Source organism: Vicugna pacos, chromosome 23 (genome assembly GCF_048564905.1).
Source record: "Vicugna pacos chromosome 23, VicPac4, whole genome shotgun sequence".
Taxonomy (NCBI): Eukaryota; Metazoa; Chordata; class Mammalia; order Artiodactyla; family Camelidae; genus Vicugna; species Vicugna pacos.
The window spans coordinates 21,532,305-21,550,879 of record NC_133009.1 but is presented as its reverse complement, the minus strand read 5'-3'; the positions used below and the strand labels follow the sequence as shown (position 1 = coordinate 21,550,879).

The window sequence follows — 18,575 nt, the reverse complement described above, 5'->3', positions numbered from 1 at the left end:
CTAGCTGCCTGGGCAAGTGAGGAAGTGATAACATTACTCTGAGGATATTCTGCCGACCTGATGCCGGCACAGGAACACCTAATATGGTGAACTAGGACAAAGCTGGGGCGTCAAACACCTGGGATGCTATACTGCAGGCCCCAATTCTAGCAGGGATTTTCTGAAATCTCCCCACCCAGGCCCATCAGTCTCTTTACACATATGAAGGTCCCTTAAAAAGCAGTAAAAGCCCGTAAGCTGGAATCTAGTCCTGCCATCCTGCCAGGTTTACAACTCCAGGCCTGACATTCAGAGAGAGTCTCATGTCTGTAAGCCTCAGATCGGAAAACTCAAAACACGGGGCACCGATACTACTGCATTTCAGGGGAAGCAACAGCCAACAGCACAGAGCCTCCAGTGTTCTCTTTGAAACCTTAACCTTTGCCTCAAATTCTTGTGGCTGAAGGTAGCTAAAGAAGACCTGGCAATCTCATGTTTTCCTCTCTAAACACCCACGGCCTCAGCTCAATTTCCTGTACAATATTCCAAGGTAGAAACATTCTACCAATGCTTTAAGTTAACCAATCAGAATGTTTACCTAAGACCAGAGGATCCTGGGTAATAAGGTGGAAGGGCACAAGCCCCCCCCCACCACCACCCACAGCTGCTCAGAGAGCCGTCTGTTCCACCCCACCAGCTGTCACTCCGCAGGGACGGGAACTGGTAGGAAAGGGGGGTTAATGAAATTTCTGATTAAGTGGAAGAAGCCTGGAGGCTCATATCAACCCACTCCTTAAACATAATCCTACCATAAAACACAGACCAATGGCTTCCCCACAGCCACTGTGAGTCCAGAAGAGACCCCTTGTGTCAATGTTTTCCAGACTCTCCCAGGTCTAAGGGCAGGTGCAGCTACACACACGAGGGCTAGACTGTGAATAATCAGGACCAGACCAGCCTGGAAGAAAAGTCACTGTCCTGTCCGGTGTCTACTAAGATCTCCACTTTATTCTGAACCACTAGTATTGAGCCACCACCTAAAGCCCCATACATATTTTTTTCTTTTGAGATATCCAGTGACAACCCATGCAAGAAATCTGGAAAGTCAGACACATGAAGTCCCAAGTACTCACCTTTTCTATCTTCTCCATACAGCCCTTGCACGTGCTTCTGTTGGACTTGGCATACTCCACTGCAAAGTCACCCAGTGTCTTCTCAGCCTTGCTGCTGGCTCCGTCTTGGCCTTTGCCTGAAGGACCACACACAGCCACACTCATTTCGACAGCCCTAGTGGTGCTCCAGAGTCCCTGTCCTCCTCATCCAGCTCCCCGGAATTCTTCTACCAGGACACCTTGTGTTTGGGTGACCACAGTTGGTCCATTTCATCTACACCTATGTCTAACCATTGTGGTTGGTTAAAAGAGCTTCTTTTCCGGCTATAAGATAAAAAAAAATTCTCATACAGTCTCCTGGAAACAGCAGTGTTAGCTGGTGGGGGTCTCACCATCCCCTCTCTCTATTTCCTCTGCAGCCCCCTCCTCTACTTTGGGAAGAACTTATTAAGTGCTTACTATGAAAGCCTTGAACCATATACTAAATTTGAACTCTGCCTTCTAATTTCCATTACACTTTCATTTATCAAAGTAAAATGTTGAATTAAAGGGAGTATCTTGATATAGAAACAGACATAAGTATATTTAAGAATTAATATATGTACCTTTAAGAATATATTGTACAACATGGGGAATATAGCCAATATTTTATAATAACTATAAATAAAACATAACCTTTAAAAATTGTGTATCACTATATTGTACACCTATAACCTATGTAATATTGTACACCAACTATCCTTCAATTTAAAAAAAAAACACCAAAAATAAGAGCTGACAAACAAAACACTTATAATCAAAAGAAAAAAGAATTAAATATGTGGTAAGGTGGTATTTCTAATTAGTGGGAAAAGGTTGAATCATTCAATAAAGAATCTTGGGAGAAAATGGTCAAGCATCTGGGACAAAAGCTAGATTTATTTCTTATATAAAAATAAATTCCAAGGCTAAATGTTTTTTCTCCTAAGATCAGGAATAAAACAAGGCTGTCTTCTCTTACAACTTCTACTCATGCTGAACTTGAGGTTCTAGTAAGTGCATTAAGGCAGGAAAAAGAAACAAAAGGTGTGAATTTAGAAAAGAACAAGTGAACCATCTCTATTTGTAGATGACATGATTGGAACTGTGGGCTTATTCTCAGGAATCTACAAAAAAGCCACTAGTACCGTTATGTGAATTTAGCAAATTTGCAGAGCACAAGGTCAACATAAAACATCTCTATATACTGGCAATAAACATACTGTAAAAAGAAAGCACACTACTATTTAAACAGCATTAAAAGACACAGAACACTTAGAGATAAATTTAACAAGACATACAAGATCTCTCTCTACATAGAATCTGCAAGACTGCTGAAATTAAAGAACTAAATACCATGTTTATGGATCAAAAGACTCAATTTACTAAGATAACAATCATCCCCAGTTTGATCTACAGATCTAATGCAATGCTATACTGATCAAACTCCTAGCAAGCTTTTTGGGGGAAGAAATCGACAAGTTCACCACAAAATTTGTAGGGAGATCACAAAGGACCTAGAAAGGTCAAAATACTACTGGAAGGAACCACAGATGCAGGAATTACACAATGAGATTTCATGATTCACTATAAGGTTATAGTACTTAAGACAGTGCAGTATTGATAGACACATAAATCAACGGAACCAGAAACCAGATACAAATCTATCATCAACTGGTTTTGACAAGGAAGACAAAGTCTTTTCAACAAATAGTGCTGGAACAAATGGAACAAAAGGATATCCACACGGGGAAAAACCCCCAAACTCCTCCCTCACACCTAACACAAAAGCTAATTTAGGATAAGTAAAATTAATTTAAGATAAGTTAACTACAAAATTCCTAGAACAAAGGAGTGTATCCTTCATGATCTTAGACAGTAGGCAAAGACTTCTTAAGAGACAGATAGTACTACCCAATAAAGGAAGAAAAAAAAAATCAACAAATTGAACTTCAACAAAATAAAAAACTGTTGCTCTTCAAAAAATGTCAGTAAATAAATGAAAAGGCAAACCTGACCGGGAGAAGGTATTTGTATCATTTACACTTAATAGAGGACCTGCACCTAGAATATTCTAAGATATTCTGACAATTCAATAATGAAGACAAATGCAAATTAAAACAATGACACGTTACCAATACACAGTTATCAGAATAGCTAATATTAAAAAGAGAGACCGTACCAAGTGCTGATGAGGATGTGGAGGAACCAGAACTCTCATTTAGTGCTGGTGGCAACGTTGAGATGGAAAACTGTTTGGCAGTTTCCTTAAAAAGCTGAACATACATCAACCATACAACCTATCACTCCATTCCTAGGTATCTACTCAAGAGAAGTGAGGGCACAGGTGTATACAGAGCTCGTGCACAAGTGTTCACAGTAGCTGTATTTGCAACAGCCCCAAACTGTCAACAACCTGAAAGTCACCAACAGGAGAATGGAAAAACAAACTGTGACATCCTCAAGGACTGCTGCTCAGTAATAAGAACTGATGACACCCGAGACAGCCTGGATGACAACCTCACAGACATTATGCTGAGTGAAAGCAGCTTACAAGGGAAATACACACTACTCCTTTTCCCCTGAAACTCTAAATCTAAACAAAATTAATCCACAGAGGGAGAGAGAAATCAGGACAGTGGTTACCTTGGTGAGGGGGAGGATGACTCCGAAAGGGCATAAGGGACCTTTCAGGGGGCGTTAGGTACACAAATTTGATGGGGTGCATGTCAGACGTGTGTATGCATTTGTCAAAACTCACTGAACTGTACACATAGCACGTAACTGTACGTATACTACTTCTAAAACTCCAGATGAAATATTTCAAAATACCAAAAACAGATTCTGTAAATAAGAAGACAGATCTGACAACAAGAGCATTAAGTCAAAGGTGAAGCTTCAATGTGACAAAACACACAATAAATGTATCTAAAATAAAAATGTCAAAAGAAGAAAAATATTTGCAAAACATGAGACAAAGAATTAGTTATCTTTCACATTTCATTAAGAAAAAGAAAAACGAGGAAAGGAAAACGAGGCAAGGACACACACAAATATCAAAGTGACACAAATGACTGATCAACACATGACAAAATTTTCTCTTTCACTAGGAGCAAAATGAAAAAAAAATGAAAATACCCAGGGATGGTGTGGAAGTGGAGAAGTGGGTATATCACTCATTGACAGCACAAGAGACACAGCCTTACTGAAAGGCAATTCGGCACACACGGAATCATCTCTTTTAGCAGTAATCCCCCCTCCTGGAATTACAGCATTAACTGGACACGTGCCCAGGACAGACAAATATGCAGCAGTTCTGTTTGTAACAGAGCTAGGTGGTTAAAAGTCTAGTCTTAAGAGCAAGAGAGTCTGGATTTGAATTTTGGCTCAGGCACTTACCAGTGTAACCATGGACCAGTTACCTGACCTCTAGGTGTGTCAGCTTCTTAACTGTAGAAATTGATAAACTGCAAGGATTTGATGAAATTAGTGTATGTCAAACATGTGAAATTATGCACCAAATTTAGCAAGATCTCAATAAATGAATACTAAATACCTTTAAAGATAAGGACAGAAATCTGTAAACTTTAATGTGAAAAGAGTAAGTATTAAGTTGTAAAATGCAATATGTAGGTCACTGGGGAAATGCAAATCAAGATCACACTGAGATACAATTCAAATCATTAGGATGGGTATTATTAAAAAAACACCCGGAAAAAAAAAAAAAAAAAAAAAACAACACCTAAACCAAAAACCTCCAAAACCCAGAAAATGAAAGTGTCGATGAGGATGTGGAGAAATCAGGACACTGTGTATTGCTGGTGGGGATGTATACCTGCAGCTGCTGCAAAAACAGTACTGCAGTTTACACAAAAAATTAAACACAGAATTATTATGTGATCCAGCAATCCCACTTCTAGGTATACATGTAACAGAATAGAAAGCAGAGTCTGGAGCAGATACTTGTGTCCCAATGCTCACAGCAGCATTATTTACAAGCATCAAAAGGTAGAAACAACCCAAATGTCCATCGATGAATGAAGGGATTCATCAACAAAATGTGGTACAGCCATACAACAGAGCATTATTCAGCCTTAAAAAGGAAGGGAATTCTGATGTATGCCACAGGAATGAACCCTGAAGACATTACGCTAAATGAAGTAAGCCAAACACAAAAGGACAAATACTATTATGGTTCCTCTTCTATGCATACTCAGAAGTAGTCAAATTCATAGAGACAGAAATAATAGTGGTTGTCAGAGACTGGGGGAGGAGAAAAGGGGAGTTACAGTTTAATAGGGATGGAGCATTAGTTTGGGAAGATGAAAAAGTTCTGGAGATGGAGATGGATGGCTGCAGAACAATGTGAATGCATTTAGTATCACTGAAATGTACCCTTAAAATATGGTTAAGATGGTAAATATTGTTATGCATATCTTACCACTAAAAAAGGTGACTGAGCCTTTAAAAAAAAGTAATACTTAGGGTGGGATCCTATTTCTACAGTGAAGAAGATAAACACATAGAGCAATATTTGAATAGAAAAAATTTTTCTAATAAGACACTCCACAATATTAATGAAGGTTCTCTCAGAATTACAGGATCTGGGATGATTTAAACTTTCTGTATGTCTAAATATATTAAGCTAGGCTCCTTGGATGAAAAGATCCCTGACAATTAGTAGGTAGTATCTTAACTTTATGACTTATAATTTCACAAAAGAAACACATTTACAGCAAAATTACCATCCTCTTTCACATTATAAAATAACATAAATTGAACATATAAATTTTAACTAGATATAACATACCTAGGTCCCTAAATGGATAACCCCCACCATCCTGAACACAACCACAGAACAAGAAAATTTTTATTCTATTTGCCCTCTGCTAAAACTGATACACTCACCCTCCAGACCCTTTCTTGGCAAATTTATTGTTATTTTCATTTACAGTTCTGAGCTGTTTCTGACCCGTTTCCAGCAGATCAGAGAAGTTAGAGATAAACATACACAGTTGCAAGAAAGACAGCAAACAGAGGAAACAGTTTAGCATAGGCACTAATGACTCCTTTGGGAAGGCAGCTGATGTTCCCATCAATAGCCTGGAGTCACAACAGGTTAAACTGGGTCAGTTCCCAGGAAGGCAGAGAAATGAGAATGCAGTCATGGAAGATCTCCTTCAAAAGGTAATAAAAAAAAAAAAATCATTTAAAATTTAAAGGTATCTCAACAAGTGAAGTTTGTGGATATTGACAAACTGACCAAAGTTTACACGGAGAGGCAAAAGACCCAGAGTAACCAACACAACATTGAAGAACAAAGTCAGGGGACTGACACTGCCTGTCTTCAAGCTATAGAGCTACCGTAATCGAGACCGTACAGTACTGGTGAAATATACAGATTATGATAAAGATACCAGAACAGAGCCCAGAAATATACCCATACAGACACAGTCAACTGATGTTTGACAAAGGAGCAAAGGCAGTACAGTGGAGAACAGACAGCCCTTTCAACAAGGTGCTGGGACAACTGGACGTCTGCATGCAAAAAATTTAACCTAGATGAACATTATACCTGTCACAAAAATTAACTTAAAATGGATCACAGACTTAAATGTAAAACATAAAACTATAAAATGCCTAGAAGATAACACAAGAGAAAATCTAGATGACCTTGGGTATGGTGATGACATTTTAGATATAACACCAGATCCAAATCACAAAAGAAGTAACTGATAAGGTGCACTTCATTAAAACTGAAAGCTTCCACTCTGTGAAAGACAATGCCAAGGGAGTGAAAAAGACAAGCCATAGATTGGGAAAAACTGTATGCAAAAGACACATCTGATAAAGGACTGTTATCCAAACTATACTAGGAACTCAACAATGAAAAGAACCTGATTAAAAAATGGGGAAAATATCTGAACATACCTCTCACCAAAGAACATAAATAGATGGCAAATAAACATGTGAAAAGATGCTCAACATTAAAAAAAAAAAAGGATGCTCAATATCATATGGTACTGGGGAACTGCAAATTAAAACAAGATACAACTATAAACCTATCAGAATGGCCAAAGTCCAAAACACTGGTACAACAAATGCTGATAAGAACAAGGAGTAAGAGAAACTCTCATTCACTGCTGCTTGGAATATAAGATGGTTTGGACACTTTGGAAGACAGCTCGCCGGTTTCTTATAAATCTAAACATACTCTTACCATATAATCAAACCAGCAACTGTGCAAACTGGTATTCACCCAAATGAACTGAAAACTTATGTCTACACAAAACCCTGCACTTGGATGTTTACAGTAGTTCTATTCATAATCGTCAAAACTTGGAAGCACCCAAGGTGTTCCTCAGTAGGTGAAGGGATAAATAAACTGTGGTACCTTCAGACAATGGAATATTATTCCGTGCTAAAAAGAAATGTTACCAAGCCATGAAAAGATAAGCAGGAACTTTAAATGCAATTTACTAAGTAAAATAAGCTAATTTGAAAAGGCGACATAATGAGTGATTCTAACTGTGACATTCTGGAAAAGGAGAAACTATGGAGAGGGTAAAAAAAAAATGAGTGGTTGCCAGGGGTTGGGGGGAGGGAAGGAAAGACAGGTGAACACAGAGGAATTTTATAGGGCAGTGAAAATACTCTGTACAACATTATAATGATGGATATATGTCATTATACGTTTGCCCAAACCCACATAAAATGTACAGCACTACGAGCGATCACTAGCATAAACTATGGACTTTGGGAGATGATGCATCAATGTAGATTCAGGGATGGTAACAAATGGACCATCTCTGGGGGACTTGCCTCTGTGGGTATCTGGGAACTGACTGTTATTTCTGCTTAATTTTGCTGTGAACCTAAAACTACTCTAAAAAACAATGTCTATTAAAAAAAAACCACAACAAATTTAAGGGCTATATTTCAAGCATCTGGAGAAACAAAATGTCACCAGGTCACTGAGGTGCTGCTGAAGCAACAGCACCTTGTCCTCCACACGCATGTGTCAGACAGGGGGTGAGCTGAAGGGCTTTCCCTTTGTTCTCTTGGAAAAGACCCCCATGTCCCCCCGCCGCCTCCCCGCTGTGACGCACCCGTCACTCCTCCAGCCTCCGCGGTCTTCTTGACCTTCTGCTGGTCGTCCCACCTGAGCTCGGAGAACCCGTCCACCTCGATGTCGGGGTGTCGGATGGAGTGGCCGACCTTCCAGAAGCAGGAGAAGTGGTACCAGTGCGGGACTTTCCCATCGAACATGGGCGACTGGAAGAGCGGAGTCAGAGGAGGAAAAAGAGCAGTGAGCTCAAGCCTGGCTCTCAGCACCCCACATCCAAGCCCAGGCTGCAGGGGAAAAGTTGCAAACGGATGGGCTACAGCACCCACCCCTGGGGATGGTCTCTCTGAGCTAAGAAAGTGACTGCCGGGTGCTGAGCTGGCTCTGGGGACCGGGACCGGGACGGGAACCAAGCCCACCCTTGGGACAGACCAGCGGCCTTTCAGATCAGAACTCAGCCACATACTGTCACCACACTGGCCCATGAGTTTCAGTCACAGACTCAGCTCAGAGATTGGTGAGGGCATGGGAAACACAAGACGCCGCCCTGCTCCCTGAATCCCTGCACTAGGGGAGGCCCCACCACTGCCATCAGGCCAGGCCACCAGGACCTGTGTGGCCCAAAGGGCTCTGTGCACTCAGAACAACGGGGAATGAGTCCCAGATAAGGCACCAGGCCAGGCAAATGTGTCCCAGAAGCGTCACGCTGGCAGCAGCCACACAGATGTGTGTGGAATGAATCGACATCTATGAGAGAGAAAGGGACGGGAGGGAGGCGCCCTCCCCTAGAGAACTGGGAGGTCCCTTCGTGGGACACCCCGCAACTGCCTCTGGGAAACCACCACCCCATTTGACAGTTGTATGGGGGTGGGTCACACAGGCAAGGGACTCAGCCTCAGCTTGAACCTGTGACCATAGTTCTTTCCACTACACCACTCGGCAGGAAGAGGTACTTAAAAATACACAAACGGCTCTGACTGAAGCAAGGGAGGCCCCAAACATCTGCTTTAAGAGGACATAAAACTAAATGCCAAGCGGATGGCATAAAAATACTAAAACAGTATTAAAAATAAATACCATGCAGAACTTTTAGGACAGAGTCATGGGGACAGGGGAAGTGTTCTGAAAAAGCAGTGACAAGGTCTCCCAACTGGCCCCTTCCTACTCAGTGAGCAACCTCTCTCTGGATTTAATATCCAGTATTAAACAAAATGTAGAGTTAATAAGGTTGGGGCACAAGGACTCCTCAGCACCACGCAGCTTGAGTTTACAGCAGCACTGGCTGTTCCCTGGGCCCGGGATGCTCCCCCGCCCTACCTTGAGGGAACAGCACTTCCTCAGGTCCCCGCAGGCCCCCTCCTGTCTGTGTCCTGCACTGGGTTAGAAGCTCCCAGAGGGGCTGACGCCTGTCTTGCTAGCAACTTGCAATGCCTACTTGTGGTGGGTACTCAAAAATGGAGGGAAGAAGGAAGAAAGGAGGATGGAGGAACTCCTGCTGTGGAAAAGACACTCCTTCCAAATCGAACAAAAGACAGCCCTCCTCAAACAGACAACAAATGGCATTTCAGACAGGGGATTCTTCTCCTGGCTCTTAAACTTTCACCAAGGCAGCCGACACATTCTTAAGCATCTGGATGTCTGATTACAACATCTGCAGTGGCTCTGAACTGGCTCTTCCCACCTTGGTACCCCGTCTACACCTTCTCTAAGTGCAGAGGAAGGCATGTGCCCTCACCCCACTGGAACTCTTGACATTTCTTCCTTGCTCTGCTGGGGCTCCACACCTGCCCCTTAACTTTGGTCTCTGTGTGTGTCCCCAACCACCAGCCAGTGCCAGGCACCAGAGAGGGCTGGGCATGGGTGTATTCACAGCACAAGCTCGGGGGGCTGTTGGGGGCCCTGTTCTCCCTTGAAAGGAAAGAACTCTTGACCAAGGCAGGGCTTTCCTTTAGAACTGAGGACCGGGATGATTCGGCAGGAAGGGAACTAGACAAAGGTCACAAGACTACTGCCTCCACTCGGCAGCCACAGGGCTTGAGCAAACAGCAGGATCCTTGGCTGTATACTCAGCAAACAGGGGCGCCCACCACGCACCAGTGTCCCCACTCTCAGTCTGTTTCCTGAGAAATGGGCCACAAAAGGAGGCCGTACCACAGCCAGCCCACCCTAGAGAGTACGCAAAATGACCATCACTACAAGGAAAGCCACCAGGCTGTTTGCCTCAGGGGCTCCCTAGAGCACCAGGGCCCATCACAGCCCCTCCTAGTCAGGACTGGAAAGCCCAGTTCATCCCCTGGAGGCTGCCTCAGGGGACACCAGTATCAGGTATTAGATACTCAGAGAACAGTCCTCCCATACAAATGTAAAAGACGGTCTTTGGATCCCAGGAGTGGGGAGAGGGAGAAGAATGACTTCTTTCTTTCTGGCCGCCACCAGTTCAGCCTCCAGGGCCAATGTTACAGTTTGAATTACAACTCCACCCCCATTACAATGGGAGAAAACCACAATTACTTTTAATAATAATTTCTTTCACTATCAGGAATGCAGAAGGAAGGCCCCGAATGTTAAATTGCTTTGGTTCAAGAATTGATTACTCAAGAAACCACCCATACTCCCCTGGACTCTTTGTCCCTCACCAGTGTCATTCTAGCCTCCACACTCTGGCTGGACTTAGATTTTCTGTCTGTCCTTCCCAATAGAACAGGGTCCTCTTTGGCTGTCTGGTGACGCCTCTGGATGTCTCTTTCTCAGACTGACATTTTAAAATGCATGATAAAATACAGAGGCTCAAAAAGGAAATCAATCATACTGAAATAATTATCAAAACATTTCAGAAGTTTACTGGGATAAAGCAATTCATGAACTTTAAAGCATTAAATAACAAGATATAGTACCCATTCAAAATAACTACTGTCATCTTGTAGTGATGAATATAAATGATTATTTTGAGAAATTCCCAGTAACTGTAAAGTGACATGAAAGTTAACTATTATAGATGACAAAAATCACAGGTACTGTTATATAACACCTTTGCTTTGCTGCTTACATTCATAATTATGAAGGTAATTTTAAGAAAAGAATGAATTTTATCTAAAGGCTAGTGAAGACAAGATAAAAATTTTTTCTTATCCGAACCCATGGACTATATGCCATTGAGTTCTGTCATCCCACAGACTCCAGGTTAAGAGCCCCCGCATTAACACAGAACTTTGGAACATCAGCCGCCCAAACGTTAGGATAAAATGAAAAGATGCTTTCTTTGTGGGAGATACGGCTCTTCAAATAGTAGGCCTTGTCTACCTCTCTATCCTCAACTTCTGCCACTTTGGCTGCAAGCTCCCATCCTGCGCATACAACGTCCAGTGCACAGCTCCATAAGCAGCACCCACCCCTCTACAGCAATTAACCAGTCATCACCCTTTTAACCAAACCAGAAGCTCCCAGAGATGGTCTCTCTTTGTGTCCCTAGTACCTTACTCAGTGACTGGAACCTAGTAGGTGTTCAGCAAGTGTTTACTGAATGAATAAGTATTGTGTGCTAGGTATTGAGTTCAGGTGGCCCTAAAGATACCAGGATGACAACCCTAGTCCCTGTCATATTATGAAATGAGACAGCCTAAAATACACTTGGTACCCACTCCCTTCACCCCATAACTACTATCTGGTCATTCCTAAAATACATTATTGTCTCACCGCAGGGAGGGAAAATCAAGTTACCTGGACTATGAGCACTAAGCTTGATAATAGCTTTACGTTGTAGGTGGGAACCAGGATTACCCAGACAGACTGGAGCTGGAAGGAGGAGGCAGGAACCTCTCCACCTAGGCCTCCAGACACAACTTCACAGGCACTCCAGCACCCCTCTGGCCATCTGGGAAGCCTCAGGGACCGGACCACCAGAGGGAAATTTCCCTAATCTGTTTGTTACGAAGCCCAGACGAGGAACCTCCACAGTCATTCTTACTCAAACCAGATGGCTGCAAATGCATCAAGAGGACGTGTCTGTGAACTTGGAAAGTTTGGGGAAAATGTTTTAAACCATAAATTAAGCCAAAAGTGAATGCGCTCTACTGAAATGAACCAACTTGCATAGTTTTGCATAATTAGAAAAAAAAGAGAGTGAGCGGGTGTTGAAATGATAGCCAAAAATAGATTAAAAAAAATCCTCATTTGCCAGTCGCCACCATCAATGTAGGACAAAAATCTTCCAGAACGAGGTAGGTCAAAACCAGACTAGTTTCAAAAGACCACGTGTACATTTTCTTCCCAAGGCGAATGGCAATAAAACAAACAGGAATTCCAACACCCAGAAATAAGGATAGAATTACTTCCTTATTTTCCCAAAGTAAAAGGTACCACGAGCTCCAGACAGTATTCCCGGGCTTTTCCTGCAAGATCAGCAAAACCCTCCGGAAGGGTCCACCCTGCGGGCCACAAGCGGGACGAGGGGCAGCAGCAGCGCCTGCAGGCCCCGCGCAGTCTCGGAGCGGCCGACCCGGCCCGCTGCTCCGGGCCAGCCCTTCCCCCACCCCTCCGGGACGTGCGGAAGCCCCTGCCGCGTACAAAGCGGCCTCTCCGCCCGCACCTGCACCATGATGGCCATCCGGAGCGAGTCCTTGGGGATGCTCTCGCTGCATTTCTTGCAAGACGCGCGCCCGCTCTTAGCGTACTCGACCCGGTAGAGCTTATCCGATGACTCCGCCATCCTCCTTCTCTTGCCGCTGCAGCTCCGGGAGCCAGACGCCGCGACCTGGAAACACACCACCACCGCCTCTCCCGCCGGTCCCAGTAAGCGCCCAACCGCCCAGAGCCGCCGCCGCCGAGCACGCCGCGCAGACCACCCGCCGCTCCCGATAGATTGCTGATGCCTGGCGGCGGGCACGCCCCGGCGCCCGAGCTCACGGGGCGGGGCCGCCGGCGCGCGCGCCCCCTGTCGGCTGCGGGGCGGTGTTTCCTCGGCGCCCGCGGCTGCGCGAGGCGGACAGGGCTGCTGGGGGCAGGGTCCCGCCGGAACCAAGCCTGTAGCTAGCTCTTTGAACCATCAGGCACCGCCTCTGTAACCACTTGTCCCTAAGAAGTCTTACGTGCTATCACAACTAATTCCACCCCGTCCCCTTTTAATAAGTGTATCCTCTCTCCCCTGAGGGCTGGCAGGTCTGGAAAGAGCTGGGCTGGCTCGGGAATGTGGTCGGCCTGCTAAAGGGAGGTCAACTTGGAGTGGCCCTCAGTGGGGGTTCTAACCGCAGTCCGTAGACCATTAGGACCGAATACTAACTGAAATCCAGCATCGCCTTCATTATGAATTTTAACGCGTGAACACAAATCCCAGCTGCATTAGCAGTAGCTGTGAATTTGTCAGCAATAGTCATCACAGCTGTTTTCCTATCACTTTACAATTGTGGGAGAGAACTCGGTATTGTTAAGCTCATCACTGCTTAAATTGCGGTAGTTAAAAAACCTGCTGCTATTAGAGCTTATTTAATGTAGAACTATATTTTTATATAACTGGTTTCTTTTTAAATTCTTTGCATTTTATTTTATTCATTTAAAACATTATTATAATGGAGTGGGCTATATTTGGGAATAATCAGTTCCACTACAGAAGACAAGAAAAATAAAAAGGATGAATGAAACATAAAACTTGTTAAATATAGAGAAGAGAGCTTAGTAATTTAGGAGACATGGATGTTGGTAGGCAAGTAGATTGTGAGACATAGGCAAGAATCTTGGTTAGAAGGTAAATAGAGCAGGTGGAATATATGATGGAACAAATAAAAGAATTTTACCTAGTAACCAAATCAAAAGGGGTGATCATTTGACCTCTGGGTTGACAACTATGTCACCCCTAATGGCTGCTCACTGGTGATAACATAATGGTCCCATATGCTCTGCACAAGAATTGCAGATAAAACCCATGTCTGTTCAGCAGGCTGACTGCAGGCTACATCAGCGGCCAGGTGTACTTCTGATAGGTGACTATGAGTTGGCTCCCAGTACTCTCTGTTGAGTAGCCTAGAGCATCTTCAGCTCTGGTCTTCATAACCCCTCCATCAGTGGGGTTGGCTGATGCTGCAGAGAGACAGAGACAGAGATATTGAGAGAAAGAGACACAGAGAGAGACAGAACAGTAGAACACTGCATGATGCCAGGACAGTATGCTTCCCACTCACCCCTACCCTGTCCCATATGTGTTATCTACCCCATGCTGTTCCCCTTGCTGCAGGAGGTTTAAATCAGGTGTTTCAAATTGATTTAATAAGCAACACAATTCAAGCATCTTAATTTGGTCAGTGAGGCTTTCTGTTTTGTGACTTCTTCGATAGCTTTCCTAATAGTGTATCTAGAAGCAACTGTTGCATTAGAGGTCTGTAGACTTCACTGGATGGACAAATGGGTCCTGTGTGCACATACAAAGTTTGAGAATTCCAGCCCTAGAACCCTAAGGAGAGCCAGCCATATTCTACTGCCTACTCGTTATTTCTGTCTGGATGTTTTGTATGCTTCTCCAGTGATGTCCAAAACCTCCCCCAGTGCTTTCCATCTCAGGAAATGGTCCACGTTTCTCCACATTGCTTAGACCAAAAGCCTTGGAGTCAACTTGACTGTTCCACATCCAATCCATCCCTGAATCCCGATTTGGTATTTAGTAGTTTCTCACCATTTTCCCATCAGCACAGCACCACTATCAGGACTGCCGTCATCTTTGGTGGCTCCGAGACAGTCTCCTTCCGTGCCAGCCCTCCTGCAGCCTTTTCTCCCATGAAAACATGTGAGGTTGCTTTAGATATCAATCTGTGTTACTTATATGTTCAAAACCTTCCAAAGGCTTCTCATCACACTTGGAACAAAAACCAAAATTCTTCCTGTGGCTGAATTTGAGCCCTGGGGGCTTGCTTCTCCGACTTCATTGCCACCCTCTCCCCCAACTCCGACTGCCTGAAGCACACTAGCCTCCTGCGGGTTCCCCGAACACTGCAAGCCCACTCTCACCTCGGAGATTGGCATTTCCGTCCCGTCCCCTTCCCTCCAACAGTCCGCCAGGGAGCTCAGGGCTCACTCTCTCTCTTGGTTCAGCTTCTACTTACAAATCACTGCCACCAGCCCTGCTAAGACGCTCAGTCTTGCTTATGTTCTTCTTTGCACGTACTACTCTACAGCACACTTTCTACACGTGTATTTGTTTATTATCTGTCTCCCTCACCAAAATGTAAGCTCCACCAGAGCAGGGGTTTTTAGCTATTTTTTTTTCGTTGTAACATCCTCAGTGCCTGGAATAGTGCCAAGCGTGCAAAAATCTTTGTTGAATGAATGAATGAATCCACGCTTGGGACTTCCTCTGCACAGCCACAACTGTTTAATAATGTTACTTCCTGCTTATACAGATTTTCATATTTTACAAAGGGCTTCCCTAAACATTATTTTGTTTGCCCCTCATTATAATGCCATAAAATGGGTTTTAAAAAATAATAAACTATTGCATTTACTTAGAAGCATTCAGACCATCACAGAACAGTTGCAACTCTCCCACCCCCAATTATAGGGTACTTTTCAGTAACAGAATAACAACTATTTTGTATAAGCTGTGTGAGAGACAGCTGAAAAATGCCCATGCCCCTATGCAATTAATTTGTCCTGTGCACTGACAAGAACCTGCTTTGAATTCTCATGCTGATTTACAACCCATATATAATAGATACCAGATGGGGTTGGTGGCAATCGAAAATACCCAGGACAGGGTTGTCTAAAGAATTATTTGGGAACTCTTTTTAATAGTATCTCCCTCTAAAAACCCAAATCTTACCAAATTTTGACATTTCTTCCTTCCTTTCTTTCTTTTTAATTTAAAAGGGATGAATTGTGTCCAGGGAAGATTAAATGCTTAATAAACAAGAAAGAAAGAAAGAAAAAAAAAGCTGCCCTAGAACCACTTCATTCTTCATCATCATCTTCAACTTTGTTGCCTTTATCTTCCTCCTCCTCATCTTTCTCTCCTTTGTTTTTCTCCTCTACCTTTTTTTTCTTGTTTGTATCAGCCTTGACAGTATCCTTTTTTGCCATACCAGCTTTCCTTTGGCTCAGGATGCAGCAAGATCATTTTGGTACTTTTCCTTCCGCTGAACAGCCTTCTTTTCAGCCTGCTTGCCATCTGCAGCACCGTCACTCACATCCCTCCCAGTTTCTTTGCATCATTGCCAGTAGACAGACCAGGATCTCCTTGGGTTTGGGGGTGGTACTCAGAACAGGAGAAAGAGGCCAAAGGAGGCCTTTTGGGTGTGTTGGAGTCCCTGGACTTCCTTTTGTTTCCACTTCAGGAGGAATAGACGTTTTCACTTCTGTTTTCTAAAAGGCCTTGTCCACTCTGCCATGCCTCCGATTTCCTTTCTCTTTGGCAGACAAGGCTCTCTAGCTTTCTGAGTATTTTAAAGGACATCATGAGAAGTTAACTGAAGGATCTGGGCGCTTTTCCCCGGGCTCCTTCTGGCAAGTTTACACAGAGTTTTTGTGATGGCATTTGGCCTCCAGGCTTCTTCAGACCTCTTCTACCTACATTCAGTTATTTTCCCTCAGGGAGGCACAGAGTTGCCCAGTGCCCGTCACTCTCACTTGCCTCAGCAATGTCTCTAGGTAGGTATTTCTTAAACCCCAGTTTTCACATAAGAACGTGAACCGGAAATGTCTAGTGACCTGCTCATCCCTGGTGGTTTAACCCTTGTCTGCTGCCTCTCCTGCCCATTGCTCTCTCTCACTCTGCCGTTGACTTGACCACCTCTTCCCTCAGCATTGTTCATCTCACCCTCTTCTAACAGCCACTGCCGAAGTTATCTTTTTAAAAAATAAATTTGATCATGACATCTACCCTGCTTAGGACCCTCCACTGAGCTCCCGTATTAAAACTTTTTAATTATATGTGATAGAAACCCGGCTTGAAAGAAGCTGGACCAAAAAGGGGATTTGGGGAGGGGATACTGGGGTATCTGTGGAATAGATGGGAAGAACTAAATGCACATGGACTTTGGGGCTGGTGGGATCTAGGGACTGAGATGCTGTGGGACTCTCTCTGTTTCTTGTCTCTGCTTCTCTGGAGCATCTTCCTCTCTTATAGTAGACTGGCTTCTGCCAATATGGCAGAGGTCAAGGCCACCCATGTTTCCTGACCTCACTTTCTTGCAACTCCTACCACCAAGGGGTCTTTTTCTCTCTGTTTTGCATAAAACATTCCAAGTAAGAATTCTGATGAAACTAGTGTGGGTCAGATGCCCACCCCTGGACCAATTAGCAGTGACCCAGAGGTACCATCAGGTAAGAACATGAGGGCTTCTCTGTAGCCATGTGGATGGGGAGCAGGAGGTCCCCAGAGAAAGAAGGGGCTAGGCAGACAGTCATCACTCCACTTTGCTTAACCAGACACAAACAACTGGTGGCCTGAAGGCCAAATTCAGCCCACAGCATTGTCTTGAATAGGTTTAAAATTGTTTTTTGAACTATTTGTCAACATTTCCAAACCTGGATATTTCTCATAAAAGCCTGGATTTCTGTTTTCACTTGAAAATGTTGAAATATGGGGTCACTGGGCCTTTGCATTCCCGCATGGCGTCAACTGGCTGGAGCTGAATGGAGGCTGCTCACTTCAGTGGGGTCTTCGGTCAGTGCTGTCCTCCGCCCTCTTGCTACTTCCCTGTTGTAGTTCTCTACTGCTGCAGAAGCAACCACCCAAAACTGCAAGGTGGAAACAACCCAAGTCGCTGTGATTGTTACCGTCATGTTTCTGGGGCTCTGCTGGGTTCAGCCAGCTGGGTTGCACCCAGGGTCCCAGGTGGTTTCGGTCAAAGGGGGCTGGAGTTAACTCAAAGGCATCCTTTCGTGGCTGCAGCTGGCTCTTAGCTGAGCTGTCAGCTGAAACACCTCCACGTGGCCTCTCCACAGGGCCTGGGCTCCCACACAGAACGACAGAGGTCCTCTCCTCCCCTCTCCTCCCAGGGCAGACACAATCTCTGTGCTCTGTATTTATTTTTTTAAGCTACATTCTTTCCAGGAGCTGTTTTTATTTTCAGATAAGAAAATGGAGACGTGGAGAGATGAATGGACGTGCCCAAGGTCATCCAGTGTTAAAAGCAGGATGAGAACTCAACCTCTGCCATTTCCCTCTCAGTTTACAGAGCCTCCTATTAAGCCACTGTCTCCTCCAACCTTTTCTTTGTGCTGAAAGCTTGCTCTCTCCTAGGCCCTTCCTGGTTCTGTGGCCAGAGCTGGTCCCCTGACTAGGTTTCAGCTCTTCCTTGGCAGAAATTCTGTTTGATGAACTTTTTCTCTCTATGCCAGCTTGAGGCCTTTCATTTAGTTGGCTCTCAGAAAATGTTTATTTAATCAAATCCCTGTTTTTCAGGCATGCTCAATTTTCT

The 18,575-nt window shown here is 44.1% G+C and overlaps 1 protein-coding gene across 1 annotated transcript in view; it reads right to left on the bottom strand.

The window, feature by feature from the left end:
* The window catches only part of PARP1 (poly(ADP-ribose) polymerase 1), a 41,002-nt gene extending 27,945 nt beyond the window's left edge, over positions 1–13,057 (bottom strand). Inside the window, exons 1-3 of the mRNA XM_072948644.1 lie at positions 12,761–13,057; positions 8,219–8,384; positions 1,113–1,228 (exon numbers count right to left, since the gene is read on the bottom strand). Coding sequence (XP_072804745.1) covers positions 1,113–1,228; positions 8,219–8,384; positions 12,761–12,880 — 402 coding nt within the window. The 5' untranslated portion in view covers positions 12,881–13,057. The remainder of the gene's footprint in view (positions 1–1,112; positions 1,229–8,218; positions 8,385–12,760) is intronic.
* Between the last annotated feature and the right edge of the window lie 5,518 nt (positions 13,058–18,575).